The sequence below is a fragment of the Sphaerodactylus townsendi genome, linkage group LG14 (assembly GCF_021028975.2).
Source record: "Sphaerodactylus townsendi isolate TG3544 linkage group LG14, MPM_Stown_v2.3, whole genome shotgun sequence".
Classification (NCBI taxonomy): domain Eukaryota; kingdom Metazoa; phylum Chordata; class Lepidosauria; order Squamata; family Sphaerodactylidae; genus Sphaerodactylus; species Sphaerodactylus townsendi.
This window is the reverse complement of record NC_059438.1, coordinates 6,050,860-6,066,447: the sequence shown is the minus strand read 5'-3', so window position 1 is coordinate 6,066,447 and position 15,588 is coordinate 6,050,860. Positions and strand designations below refer to the sequence as shown.

Sequence of the window (15,588 nt, the reverse complement as noted above, 5' to 3'; positions counted from 1 at the left end):
CACAATCCATGAAAGATTACATAAAAATTTGCAAGTGTGACTCACACCTCACACCATGCCGTAAACACACTTGCTTCAATTGCTCATAGTCATGAGCTCTGAGTTCATTGCAGAGAAACACCCTGCAGATATTGTGCACTGCCTGTTAAGGGTAGGGAAAAACATTCAAAATTGGGCTGTAAATGCTAGAAAGCAGCCAGTGATTCCTTTCTGTGATAACAGGAATTCTCACAGGAAGATGTGCATTTTAAAAAAAGAAACCTCAATCTTTAAAAAGCCACAATGAATTATAATTTTTCTGTGTGGCTTTGAAGTGACTTAGGCCATAGTTCAGGCAAACTAGCAAATGAGGCAGTACAACCACTGGTGGAGTAAGGTTAGAGACATTTGAACTGGCCCCAATAGCTGCCTCATAGCAATCTAAACAACTGCTATAAATCTGTGTAGGATTGCTGTCCCAAACAATGCATACTTAAGGTGTGACATATTGATCATTATGCCAGTGGAATGAGGTAAACTTAATTACTCTATACACTGCTCCCCAAAAAGGTTAGAGTAAGGTTGTATATTCCTCCACCACAGAACAAAACATGCCATACCATTGTGGAATGGTCCACCTGGGTCCTAGTGCCTATCTGGACCTCCTCCCCACTTGCATTTGAAAGTAAAAATATATTTTGGCATAAATGCTCTTGTATGAAAGTACCATATTCAATAATGGAGAAAATAATGGTTTTGACAAAGGCAGTGCGTGAAAATGAATGATAATTCTTAAATTAATTCGGGACTATATTCTAATGTAGAAGGACACAATTTTCTCAGCCGCCTTACCCCATCTATCCCAACAATCACCTTTCTGTGGAACAGAGTATAACAGTGAGGACCAAATACACAGGCACACATGCCGATATCTGAACTGTTACAAGTCTTCCATGTGTTTTTTAACTGTCAGGCTGGCTTCAGCGATGTCGTCTGTTTTAGGGAATGGATTTCCCTTGGATTCATGTTTTCCTCCGTCAGTCTCCTGCTCCGTTTTCAAATCCTTCTCAGGGATGAAAATGCCATGTAAATCCAAGTGTAGTTCTACATTCACTGTTGCCCGAGCTATTTCCTTGAAACTTTTAGCATCCAGTATGAGCAGGAAAGGAGGCTTCTGGGGTTGTGTTGTCACAATGGTTGACAGGATAATACCTAAAGTAGCAATGGAAAATATGCCATAACAGAATTCCGGAAGATGAGCAGAATATGCATTGTATTTTACATGAAACACTTGGTGTTAGGCCTCAAGCCAGCCTCAGTACTTCGATGTTAATACATTTCTTGCAGAATGTGGTGTGGGGAAGGGAGGATAGCATTGTGGTAGTGTAAAGAACATACCCTGTTGGCTACTGAAACAAAACTAGGGAAGATACATGGATGGCTCAGGGTTCCTAAATGAGCCTCCACTATATTGCACTGTGTTGTTGTGAGGATAAACTTTATCTGATAAAGCACAGAAGAAGTGAACTGTCGCCAGTACAGCCCAGAATTGCTTGGAGGAAGCAGTTTTTTTAAAAGGCCTAGCGTGCTTTTTAACATTTCCACAAAGCAATCAATCAATCAACATTTACTAAGACCAAGAGATCAGTCAACAACAGTTTAACAGCACAAAGCAAAAACCTGCTTGGCTGTCACAGCCCATGTGGTAATATTGAGCAACCTGGTGCAGGTTAAGAGCATGGGCTGCAAATCAGGAATTTCCCATCTCAAATCTCCCTTCTGCAGGGAGGATCGAGGCAAGACACTGATTTCCTAGCCCTGCTTCCATTTGCTTTGTGGTGATGATAATACTGGCCAAACGTATAAGGTTGTAAAAATTAACCAGTTAATATTTTTGAAGCTACATTCAACAGTTCTGTATCAGCCCCAGACTGTTTATCATTTTTTTAACTGTATGCCCTGAGGCTTGTACTGTAGGCTTGTACTTTTAAATATAACCATGGCACAGAACCTAACTTTTAATTGCTGTTGCTGAGTGAATGACAGCTATTATTTATTACTGTTATTATTATTTGTTTATAAATGTAAAGATCCACAATGCATTTCCCCCCCCCAATCTGGAGGTTAAGGGGGGAATGGAATTTCTCCACACAGCTGGGAATTCTCTCAAATACACAGAACCCTGGTTCTGGTGGGTCTTCCGGGCTGTGTGGCCGTGGTCTGGTGGATCTTGTTCCTAACATTTCGCCTGCATCTGTGGCTGGAATCTTCAGAGGTGTATCACAGAAGGAAGTCTGTTACACACCGTGATACACTTCTGAAGATGCCAGCCACAGATGCAGGCGAAGCGTTAGGAACAAGATCCACCAGACCACCGCCACACAGCCTGGAAAATCCACCAGAACCAGTTGAATCCAGCCGTGAAAGCATTCGACAATACACAGAACCTTATTTCCCAATTCACGGCAGGCCCCGTTGTGCACATTTCTCCATCCACACTGGGATTGGCCCCTAGCAGATACATAAATCTGCCAACTGAAGCCAACTTTTTATGCATCCAGCGAAGTGGGCTCCAACCCACCCAAGACAATGCTGCTGTTAGCATACTGTCAGCAATATGTCTGTTAGCATACAGGCACGATGGACTGTTCGTTGCTCTCTCTCAGCCTAACTTACATCAGAGAGTTGTTATGAGGAGAAAAATGGGAGAAACCTGTGGACGCCACCCTGGGATTCTTGGAGAAAGGGCGAGACACAAAAGCACTGACAGAGGCGTTAGTGATTATTAACAAAGGAAAGTGACATGTGTCAAAAGCTTCACCCTTAACTTTCCACATCAAGTTGGTATTATCAGGTGGAAGAAACAAACACATGGAAGTACAAGCCCAGCACTGTCTTAGGCAAGAATGTGGCCCAGCTTTCAGTACAGAAAGATTCTGGGCTACAGGGAAGAATAAGCTGTAAGGGTAAATGGGTTAGATGTAAGATTTTAGTCACGGTTCAGATGTTGCACAAAACCAGGGTCTTAATTAAAATGTGGTTAGTGTGATGGAACCCAGGTCACTCTACCAACCGTGGATCTCAAAGCTAGCATGGTAGCGCTTAGAACAGTGGTTCTCAACCTTCCTAATGCCACAACCCTTTAATACAGTTCCTCATGTTGTGGTAACCCCCAACCATAAAATTATTTGTGTCTGAGTTCCTAAGACTATCGTAAATATGTGTTTTCCAATGGTCTTAGGCGACCCTTGTGAAAGGGTCGTTCGACCCCCAAAGGGGTTGCGACCCACAGGTTGAGAACCACTGGGTTGGAATGTCAGACTAGGATCTGGGAGATCCAGGTTTGAATCATAGGTCGATTCCGCACTTGAGTTATCGACCTAAGTTTGAGCTGCGTTCGATCTAAGTGCTCCGCACTACCACTGGGATCAACGTGGTTTTGTACCAGCTTCGCCCTGTGTAACGATCAAATTTCTGACTCCAGTTGGGAACTACTATTTTTTCAGGGAACCACGCTCGAACTCAGCTCGATTCCAGTAAAGTGCGGAATCGCTGGTGCCAGGAGTCCCCCATTCAGCCAATCACAGCTGAGTGTTTCAGGTATGCGTACAGCTGGCCAATCAAAAAACGCCACCTTCGTCCCTCCATTCCTGTGGCAGTTTTTTTAATAACGTGTGTGGGGATAGACGGAACATGGCTGTAGAACAGTAGCCAATCGGAACGGAGCGGCGAAGAGGCACAGGATGATTCCGCCTCCAAGCTGGGATCAAGCTGGTTGCAGTGGGGAACAACAATGGCTTCGACCTAGGTTAGTACCCTTCTCAGGGAACTGGGTCGAACCTATTTTACTCATGTGTGGAATCGCCCATAGAATCATAGAGTTGGAAGTGCTCTTTGGCAAAGAGGGATAAGATGAGAATACTATTATCAGATACAAACAAACATCATACATATTCTGTTGCTAAGTTTGCATGGATATCTAGTAAAATCAGGAAGGTGCGACAGAACTCCATCGGGTGTGCTAGTTAATTCCTATTTATTACTTTGAGGTGGACATTGTTTCGCTTACTTAATATTATTGATACTGAATTTGTTATATATTCTATCTGTATCTGTACAATTTTAAATCTGGAATTGTATTGGTCAATGACCATAAATAAATCTGAATCTAAAGTTGGAAGGAGGCCATTGGGTCCACCTAGTCGAACCCCCTGCTCCATGCAGGATTAGTCTAGAGCAGGGGTCTGCAACCTGCGGCTCTCCAGATGTTCATGGACTACAAACTCCAGATGTTCACGGACTACAATTGGCCGTGGTGGCAGGGGCCGATGGGAATTGTAGTCCATGAACATCTGGAGAGTCGCAGGTTGCAGACCCCTGGTCTAGAGAAGGGATTCCCAAAATGGGCAGTACTGCCTTCTTGGTGATGGGTGAAACAGCAAAGGGTTGGTGAGGAATTTTGGGGCGGTAGGGAGGCAACACAGGGATTCCAGGGCCAGCTAGTGAGAAAAAGGTCTTGTTCCTTCTTCCTGGTGGGTTGTGAGTTTTAAAGAAAAAGCAGCAGCATTCTCCTCACTGTGTAAGCTGGGGTGGGAGGGGGAGCCAAGGTAAAGAGCCCCGACGCTGCTGCTTTGCAAGGCAAGAAGTCATCTTTATTACTCAATTTCTGTGTCCCGTCTACAGGGTTCTCTCAAAAAGACCCTATACTGTGGACCAATGTCAAGATGTACTTTATTGCCTCCCCAATATCATATTTAGTAGAGCAGGGCTTCAGTGCAGCCACCCAGCTTCTTCCCAAGCAAAGAAAGAGGCTGAAAATTACTGAATGTGGCAATATAAGACTTCTTCTTAGCGCCTTGCAGCCTGATGGTAAGAAGCTGATAATCCCGCACATCCATCATATTAAAACTGTGAAGGCATAACGGGTGAGATGCAAGCGTACATTTTCATATTGCTCAAACAGCTCAGTAAATCTGTTTACTTTTACTAGGTCATGTTTTATTTGTGAAATACATGAGTGGGTTTACAGTGTCGGCTGTTTTGAATTTGCAACAGACCTAATACAGGAAAGAGGGGTGTGTTCATATGTGTGTGAGGGGGGGCACTAGGGATGTGGCCTGGGAGCCAAGGGGGCGGTAGCCCGAAAAAATTTGGGAACCAATGGACTAGACTCGAGCATCCCAGGCAAGTGTTTCTCCAGCTGCTGCTTAAAGACTACAAGTGAGAGGGAGCTCACCATCTCCCTAGGCAGCTGATTCTACTGTTGCACAATTCTTACTGTAAACATTTTTTCTTGATATCCAGTTGGAACATTTCTCGCCATAATTTATGCTTATGATTGCGTGTCCTCTCCTCTGCTGCCAACAGAAACAGCTCCCTGCCTTTCTCTAAGTGACAGCCCTTCAAATACTTAAAGACAGCAATCACATCCCCCCCTGCCCCCATCAATCTTCTCTTCTCCAGACTAAATATTCCCAAGTCCCTCAACCTCTCCTCATAGGGCTTGGTTTCCAGGTCCCTGGTCATCCTCATCACTCTCCTCTACACCCGTTCCATTCTGTCTACATCCTTTTTGAAGTGAGGGAGGCCTCCAGAACTGTATACAATACTCCAGATGAGGCCTGAACCAATGCAGTGCATAGCGGGATTATGACATCTTGCAACAGGCACCCTACCCTGGTGGGTCCTCCCCCCTTTGGAAAGCCAGGATCCAGCTTTGCAAACGGTGAGGCATGTGCCTATGGAGATGGGGAGAACTCTCCCCAATGTATTGTTGAAGGCTTTCACGGCCGGAATCACTTGGGTGCTGTGTGGTTTCCGGGCTGTATGGCTGTGTTCTAGCAGCATTCTCTCCTGACGTTTCGCCTGCATCTGTGGCTGGCGAAACTTCAACGTTAGGCGAGAATGCTGCTAGAACACGGCCATACAGCCCGGAAACCACACAGCACCCAAACTCTCCCCAACTTCACAGACACCCTGCTTCCTCCCCCTTTGCAAAGCCAGGATCCAGCTTTGCAAACAACAGTTTTCAAACTCTGCTTTGTTTTCAAACTTCAAACTTTGTTTATCACACTTCAACTGCAGGAGAAAAAACTAAAAACACAAGAGTTGAGGAAAGTGAGTGTGTGGCGGGAAGAGCAGGAAGTGGAACTCTAGGAATATGGAAGAGTCTTGGCACCTTGAAAACAGAATTGCTGGCTTTTAGTTTTTGCATTTTTTAAGATAAAAGCCGTGCGATGATAAACACATCATGTGGCTTTTTCCTGAATGAAACAGCATTGGGGAACTTTGGGCAGCTCTTTCCTTGCCACAAATTGTCCCACATGCTTACAAATCCCTTTTTCCGCTCACAGACCCTTGCTGCCTTTCCCTGGCAGCTGGCTGTGGCTCCCCACAGTGCTGGGAGCCACAATGCACCCTGTGGCCAGAAGGGCTGTGGAACCAGGGCAGCAGGCAAGCCATGTGGCTCCGACATATCTGGCTGTACCCGTGGCTGTGATGCGTGCCTTGGCCTGCACTATACTCTGTTGTGTGGCAAGGGGGTACACTTGGCTGGGATGGTCAAGTGAAGGATGTCATATGTCCAGGAGGGTTTGGTGCCTGCTGCAGCTGGAAGAACAGCTGCCAGTTCCTTCTCTGCTTGCCGCCCAGGGCAACTGCTCCCCAGGGGTGGGATTCAAATAATATAACAACTGGTTGTTTACCAGTTTAACAACCGGTTCTGCCGAAGTGGTGCGAACCTGCTGAATCCCACCACTGCTGCTCCCCCTTGCCCCCTATGTCCTACCCTGCTTGGAAGTGAGCTCCACTGTGTTCAACGGTACTTATTTCCAAATAAGTTTGCATAGGCTTGCAGTCAAACAACGCAATCCTCTGTGTGTTTATTTGAAAGTAAGCCCCAGTGAGCTCAAAGGGACTTTCTCCTACACAAATTTTTTCCCCAAAAGATAAAGGACAACAACAGAAGGTGGAGAAACTTGAAATGCTGTTGTATCTGCTAAGTCAGCTCTTCTGCTTAGATTTAAAAGGAAGGGAAAAAAGACACCTCTTTCATCTCCAGAACTCTGTTAAACAATTGAAGGTGGGCCCTTTGATGATAAGGTGTTCCTATAGATTGCGTGAAAGATCCATTATGCGTGTTCATGTGTTAAGGCTGAACTTTGCTTTGTTCTTCGTTGGGCACTGTCAGTGAGTAAGCTGAGTTGTCAGTTTGCTCCGGCTGATTATGCAAACCAGGTGTTGGGCTGTCACAAAAGGATAATTAAAAATTCAATGATCCTTTCTGGGTTATTTTTGATGCAACAACATACTAATGGGTTGGATCAAACCAGCTTTTTCACTCAAACTCACTAATCCCTCTCCATACTACAGCCCTTGTTCCATGAACCTATTGTAAAATCTGATCCCATAACCCCTGGTCTGGGCTTTTGGCTCTAAGAAGACCCTTCTCCCTTTCATACCAGCAGAAAAGCGGACTTGATCCAACTCCAATATAGCTACCCTTCTGGAATAATGAGAAAGATACATAAAGACTTTGTTCAAACCACTGGCATGGTATTACCAATTATAGCTGTTGAGAACAATCACTGCACATTTGTACATTTGAGCTTAGCAATGAAATGTCACATCTACTATACCTTTTGCATTATATGAGCTCTTTATTCCCATTGTTTACATTTTCTCCAACTCAGGTTGTACTTCATATGACTTGAGGACGTGGGCTCTCGTCCACAGAAGTGCATGCCACAATAAATCCATTTGTCTTCAAGGTGCTATCAAGGTTTCATTTCTTGGACTGTAGCATCAATCTTTATCCCCATCCTCATAAACAGGATCGTAAGTTAACAACCTCCAGTTCAAATCAAGTCATCTCCCAGAATTACCACTGATGCTGAGATTACAGAGATCAGTTTCGCCATAGAAAATTGCTTTGGAAGGTAGACTCTATGGCATTATGCCTCACTGAGGCCCCTTTCCATATCCATCAAGGGGGTGTGGTGGGGGCGTGGCATTCCAGGGTGTGGCAGGGGCAGGCAACACCGCGGCAGGGGCACCGAGCATGGTTTCCCCTTGCTCCGCCTCTGGACTCCCTCCCCAAATTTCTAACTGGGAATTGGCGACCCTCGACACCATGTCTCTTACCATCATCTTCTTCTTTGGAGTTAGGACTAGGCACAAAGACTGGTTCTGCTGGCCAACAGTGTTCTTCTCTCCAAAAAAGTTTTCTCTTGGTCATAGTGTCAAATTTACATAGCTAAACGAGTAAAGAAGGAAAAGGAAATGAATGTTCTTCCTCATGTAGGTCTCATAAGGTGACTGGGATCAAAGGGGGATTGTGGCAGGATGGCTGTCAAGTGTTTAAGATCGATTCTGAGCTTTGGTTTTCTTCTTCTCTTACAAGTTCTTAAAGTCTGGGCATGGCCAGAAGTACAAGCCAATAAACAAGAGCTAAAGGACTTGGGACCTCCAGAGCCTGTAGCCTTGATGGAGTGCCCTAGAAGATTCCAGATCAGATCTGGATTTTTACTGTATATTTTTTGGTTTTTTCCTCTGGTTTTATAAAATGGGGTTTGCTTGTTTTTACTGTTGGTTTACATTGAATTGGAATGGTCGCAAACCACTTTGGAAGCTCAGTGGAGAGATTAGGTGGGAAGAAGAAATGCCTAAAATAAATAATTTTCATTGTTTCATTTTTTTCATTGTTTCACTTTTCATTGTTTCATTTTTTATCTCCTGATTCAAATGTGTTGTCAAAAGTCCTGTTCATATGCTGAGTGTTAAAATATTTATAGTTTTTGGATAAAGTATCTTCACAGTGGCTTAACATTCAAGATGACCAGCTTTCAAAAAGATGTTTTTATTTTTACATTTATCCCCACTTTTCTCACCAAATGGGGACCCAAAGTGACACCATCAATCCCACTTCCTCCATTTTATCCTCCCAGTCCTGAGACAGAATAAGGACTGGGCTGAGGTCATCCAGCTGTATTATCTGCCATGGCAGAGTGAATGTTAGTCTTCTGGATAAGGTTGCCACCACCCAGGTAAAGCCTGGAGCTCTCCCAGGATTATAACTGCTCTCTAGATGACAGAGATTAGTAATGGCGGCTTTGGAAGGTAGACTGTTTGGCATTATACCCTGCTGAGGTGCCTCACCTCCCCAGATAACATCCTCCCCAGGTTCCACCCCCAAATATCCAGGAATTTCCCACCCAAGAGTTGGCAACCCTAATCCCAGATCCTACTCTCACTAATTTCTACATCCCACTGGCACTCATGCATAAATATTGAATTTGACAAATTATTGCTTAACAGGACTGCCTTAGAATCCACCAAGATTTCAGATACAACGGAGAGGTCCACTGTTAAAGTTCAGTCAAACATTATTTTAAGAAATCTCAGATCTCACCAAACATTTCAGCTCTATGTCACAACTAAATGGCTCAGACTTCGGATCTGGATCTGATATATAGTTATGACCACATGGCCATGTTTTTAGGTTGGTGACAAATAAGCAATTAGGACCATGAATCATAGACAAGTCACGCTTCTTGTGATGTTGCAAAGATGCCTATGGATGAAGTGTTGGGAAAAAAACCCTGAATCCTTCAGACTGAATAGATGCCAAGAAACGCAAACTGAATCCAAATACTGCTTTTCACCGTTTTTTCTTTGGTGAGTGACCTTAATCTCACAAGAAGTCAGACCCTTAAAGGTCAACAAAACATGAATTTAATCCAGGTCCTTTAGGTTGTTGTTAAACCTATGTACAGCATTAAGCACCCACTATTATCACTGAGTATGGTGACAATAAAATAGGTCATGGATTCTGGAGATGGTTGTGATGCAATCCATTATCAGATGAATGCTGGTCCTACCTTCCTTTGAAAACCTGCAGAGGAAGGAGATGCAATGCCTGCCATAGGCAAGTAGCTTTTAAGAGCACCTGGGACTCCTTCCCAGGTACAGCTGTGATGCAGACAGAAAGTGAAGAGCATCTCTGCTTCAAATTCATCTGATCCAGCAATGATTGCTACTGTGGCCAGCGGGAACAAGAACCTTCACTCACCATTCTGGCCTTCTCTTTGGGACAACAGCTGCTGCTGTTCCTAGGAGCTGTCGAGGGATGCTAGCTTCCAGGTGGGACCGGGGGACCCCCAAAATTACAAATCATCTCCAGACTACAGAGATCAGCTTCCTTGGAGAAAATGGACTCTTTGGAGGATGGACTTCATGGTATTGTACCCTACTGAGGTCCCCATCCTCCACAGGCTCCATCTCCAAATCTATACCGTGGCATCATGGTTAAGGGCAATGTACTCAAACCTGGTTTGATTTGTGATTCATCCATGAGAAGCCTGTTGAGTAACCTTGGGCCAATCGTAGTTCTCTCAGAACTCTCTGAGCCCCACCTACCTCACAGTTGTGGGAAAGGGAAAGGGAAGGCGCTTTGAGACTGCTTTCGGTACAGAAAAGCGAAGTATTAAAAACAATTCTTCTTCCTGGAGCTTCCAACCCTGGATCTGGCAACCCTAAAGCTATCTATGCCCTTACAAATGTGCAAATGGCTACCATAATGCAGCTGTTTCTGCTGACCTTCCTGACTATCTGGGAGAAGAGGAGGGGAGGAAGAGGAAGTCAGAATGGATGACATGAGCAGGAAAAGGGCTGGGCATCTCCCACTCTTCCTAGAATGGATCATTCTTCCAGGAAGACTCAATGCCACCATCACTGTGACCACCCAGAGAGAGAAAACAGGCTGCTGACATAGTCAATGCCAAGGCCCCAGAGCCTGGGCAATGCCTGATAGCACAAATCCTTGATGCCAGCTAAATCCAGTACACTTTTTACAAGTAGATTCTTATACTTTGCAACCATTGCTTTTTGCCCTCCCTTCTGACCTTCACATGGGGCTACTGAAATTCTTTGTGCATATATTTGATATTTGATCAAATATATTTGATCAAATATTTGATATATTTCCCCAACCCGTTGGACTCCTTCTTTGCAAGAGCCAGCATGGTATAGGATATGGACCAGACTCTGGGAGAACTAGGTTCAGATTCCCACTCTGCCATGGATTTGGCTGGGGGATCTTGGGTCAGTCACACTTTCTCACCCTAGCCTAGCCTACCTCACAGGGTTGTTGTTTTGAGGATAAAGTAGAAGAGTAGAAGTAATAAACTATTTTGTGTCCTTGGTGGGAAGAAAAGCAAGGTATTAAAAAGTATACCAGTACCTCTGTAAATGTCCTTTGCCCAATTTTCTGAAGAAACTGATGGGGTGGTTTGGCATTGGTTACAGAATTAAATCAGCGACCCATGCGCCCCCCCCCCCCATGTACACATGCATGTCCCACATTATGGGGGTGCATGGCAGAAGCCCCCCCCCCTCCCCGAAGACAAGGCCCAGCAATGGGATTATTTTTTCAAAATTGCAGAATCCACACCAAGCCCTGTGGGTGAAGGAGCTGCATTCAATGGATAAGAGCAAACTTCATTCTCTGTTAACTCTGCGGGACTGAGTGGAGAGGATTCAACATAGGGGAAAGAACACAGCAGAAAAGCAAGTCTTTAAATAACCTACCTGCGTGGGAACTGGAAGCCACTTCACCTCTGTTGCATAGATGTATCTGTACTTTCTGCCATTGTAATCATAGTTGATGCGAGGCAGTTCTATTCCTGAAGGTGAAGGGGGTGGGGGCAGAAAATCAAGCTCACAGATGCCAATAGATGGTGTTGGAAATAAACTCACAGGTACTATATATTTCAAGAAAGATTCAGATGGGGGACTGGGTTGGGCTGAAGCAACAAAACGAAACTTTGAGTCTAGTGCAGCGATTCCCAATCAGGGTTCCGTGGTACCCTGGGGTGCCGTGAGCAATGCTACAGGGAAGCACGGGGGTGGAACCTTGCGGCAGGTCCTGCCCCCTCACTTTTGTGGTGTCTCCCACTGGCACCATCAAGGATATGGAGCTGGCCCAGGGGGCAGGACCTGCCGCAAGGTTCCACCCCCGTGCTTCCCTGTACCCTGGGAGGGGAAAGTGGGGGGTGGCAAGCAGGGGAACTGGGAGGGGAAGAGGGGAGGATGGGAGGGGTACCGTGAGATATGAAGAATGAGATCAAGGGTTCCGTGACATGGAAAAGGTTGGAAAACACTGTGGCACCTTCAAGACCAATGAAGTTTGTCTCCTAGTACAAACCTTTGTGTGCGTGCATACTGCCTCAGATGCACTTCTTGTACCAAGAGTAAAAACTGTATTGGTCTTAAAGGCACTCCTGAACTCAAACTTTTTTTCTATATAAAGATCTTAACAATGCATCAGGACAGACCGCTTGGCAAGCTCATCGGGCATAAGCTGGAGTGGGGGCCAGGTTGTGGTTGTGCTCGCCTTCCCTTCCAGTCTCCTTCAAGGTTCCCAATCCTTTCAGTAGGCATTCCACAGGGTAAGTGACACGGGAGGTGGAACTATGTGGGCCTTATCCTGCCAAAGATTGTGGCATCTCAGGGCCAGTTTCCACAAGTGGCAGAACCACGCAGAGGAGAAGTTTGCAACTGTTCTACAATTAAAGAGCCAAACAACGTTGGAACTCAGAGCAAGAGATCAACAGGGAGCCAGCACAATAAAGCCCATTTGCATAAAGCCTATTTGCATACAAAATTCAAATTACAGATAACTGAGACGTTGATTAATAGTCCATATCATTTTCTGCAGCCCAAACACTGAGCAGTGCAAGTTCTTTATCAGGAAGGGGCACAACAGATGTCTCACAATACAGATGTCTCCTAAGTATACCCTGTGTGATTGTTTTGATGCATTAGCATACATCTGTGCATGGTTCACACTTGGATTACCAGCAGCTGTCCACCTCTATCATTTTGCTTTCCAAAAAGCATCTCCAAGAAGCCCTTTAGTCCCATTACAGAAAGAAAATCTTTGCCCCCCCCCCCCCCAATTCTCTTCAGTTAGTGGTTATTGTAGCAACTCCTCACCATTCTAACACCCTGCCTTAACTTGTGCTATACTTTAAAGATGTGATTTTCACTGTCAAAGAACCATATCTGTTTCCACACTGAATGATGTTTGGCTCTGGAATCAAAGGTTGCAGACCCCTAATATAATTTTTTTTCCTGGATTTTTTTCAACTTCAGGATGCCAAGGAAGGCTTCCACTTTTAAATACTAAAATCCCCACAGCCCACAGCCTTTGGGGAGACATCCAGGGATTTTATTAGAACCCTCAGGTGCTTAGATGCGAAGGAGGTTGGTTGCCATTCTGGCAAGGCCAAAGGTGAATAGCGCTGTCCATGGTGAGAAAAGGCCAAGTTCTAAAAGCAGCAGCTGAGATTAAATGGACCCAGGCAGGAGGTCAAATTCCAGAATTTCATAAAAGAGAAGTAACTTAACCACAGGGCGTTTCCCCACTCTCTCCTATCCCCCCTATGCCGCGCGCTGCTCTCAGCGCGCGGCATCCCTGGCGCGCACCCAGACATCCCCCACGTCATCAAAAGACGCCATTTTCTCCAGCGCCAGGGATGCTGCACGCTGAGGGGTCGCGACAGCGGCAGCGTCGGGGCGGCTGCGCTGTCGCCACCCCTGTCGTGGGGAGTGCCAGGGGACCCTACGCTACTTGAGGAGAGTAGCGCGGGACTTAAGGTAAGTGGGGAAAGGCCCACAATCTCCTCTGTAGAGTCCAGTTGTTCAAACTGAGGCTTATGCTCTGGAGCTGGGGCTTTATAGGGCCTGGTGGACAGGGATTCGTTATTTGGGATCAGTTGATTGAGGCCCATTATGCTTGGAACACTTTCCTTGAGGCTCTTTGCTCTACAGTGGGGACTCCTTGCATTTCTCTGTTTACATGCAAGGAAGTGTCCCATTGTGTGTTGTGCAGCTTGCCTTCCCACACTTCCAAGTCGATTCCGGTCAGTCAGTTGTAAGATTGCCCATTTTTTAAAAAGCCCTTGAATGTTTTATATTGCTTTTTTCATATCGCTATTGCAAAGGTTTGTTATTATTATTTTTTTTTTAAAGCCAGCTGTTGATCCCCCGGAAATTCCTGCAAGGTGTGAGGGGCCGGGGGCGAGGAGGAGACTGGAAGGAGCAGAAACTCAGAGACCAGGGAAAAATCAGGGCTTGCCCACTGTCAGAAACTGCAGGGCTCCTGGAATCTGCCACGCCACGTCTGAGCACATCTGCAACCAAAACTCTGCCCCAAAGGAGATGTTACCCACACTGCGGGGCAGAGCACTAGTGTATAATCGGCCTGAGTGTACATTCTGGTGGCCGCACTGGTACTGCAGCCTAGGTGGCGCCCTTGAAGCTCAGAGCTCAGTCTTGGAAGGCTTGTTGTAGAAACTGAGAGCTAATGGCTCAAGTGGGAAAGGTCATGGCTGCTGGGAGGCGAGCTCCCATTTCAGGCTTCTCCCTGCCTTGCACCTTAGAGATCTAGACACTCAGTAATAGGAGGGTACTGTGCTCACAAGACCCTTTTGGAGAACAGGGACACAGTGTAGACACAACTTCATCCAAAGGACCAGGGAAAGGAAGAAGCAGTACTTGCAGTTCTGGGGACTGAAATTATGTCATCTAAGAAAACATGGTGTGTTTCCCTCCAGGCAAACGGCCTCTCACCTTCGCAAAGTATTTCAGGCTGACAGTAAATGCTGCCATCCTTTTCCTTCACAGCACTTGCAGTGGTTGATGGGAGCCGGACCAAATTTGAACCCACTTCTGCATCCTGAAAGACATTTTAAAAAATTGCAGAGGTTCAAATGGTGCAGCTCATGGATACTTGAAGTTGCCCACCACTATGTCACTCCACTGAACAGCCAAAGTCAGCTCTTTGGTATCTCAGAGAGAGGTCTTTCCCATTACTTACCACCTAATATAATATAAAAGAAAGATGCCAGAACTCAACCTCTTTGAAACCATTTGAACCCTGAAAATGCTACATAAATCTAGTTGCCTGATCTATATTTTACCTCATATTTCCTCCAATGCGTGTGGCTCATCCTTCCGCATTTTATGCTCACAGCAACCATATGGCAGAGATTAGGTGGAAAGTTTGTGAATGTGTCCAAACTATATAGTTTGGGAGGGGGGAGATTGAACCTGGGTTTGCCAGATTAACACCCCAGCTACTGCATAACATTATTGTTATTATGACATGGATCCCACCTGGTTATCTGAAGGTACGTGGGTGGGGGCATTTTTGCCCATTCACCCTCTTGTGGGAGACCTCCAATTCCCCTCCTAAGCCGTTCCTGGGGGGAGGGCAGAGAGGCATGTGATTGGGGCTGCCACTGGAGAAACTGTCCAGAATCACCCTCCCCCCAGCCCATGGAAATCTGGGTGGAATCCAAGCCCATTCATTAAAGCAATTTGAAATTACCACTTCAAAAGTTGTATCTGCAGCACCAACTCTCCAGATATATCCCTCCCCACCAGGAGTGCTGCATTCAGCTGGGAACAACTTGCTGGTTGTCCCTGGCCCAAAATCTAACCGGTTGTCCTCTACCAGAGCCAGGGGCTTCTGTCATTTGGAGATCAGCTGCAATTCTGGGAAATCTACAGGCCCCAACTGGGGGAGAGCAACCCTAAGTATAAAGA

The 15,588-nt window shown here is 45.7% G+C and overlaps 1 protein-coding gene across 1 annotated transcript in view; it reads right to left on the bottom strand.

Moving 5' to 3' along the window:
- Positions 1–685: 685 nt before the first annotated feature.
- The window catches only part of BCO1 (beta-carotene oxygenase 1), a 40,046-nt gene continuing 25,143 nt past the window's right edge, over positions 686–15,588 (bottom strand). The window contains exons 8-11 of the mRNA XM_048515280.1: positions 14,611–14,716; positions 11,566–11,660; positions 8,122–8,233; positions 686–1,191 (exon numbers count right to left, since the gene is read on the bottom strand). Coding sequence (XP_048371237.1) covers positions 920–1,191; positions 8,122–8,233; positions 11,566–11,660; positions 14,611–14,716 — 585 coding nt within the window. The 3' untranslated portion in view covers positions 686–919. The remainder of the gene's footprint in view (positions 1,192–8,121; positions 8,234–11,565; positions 11,661–14,610; positions 14,717–15,588) is intronic.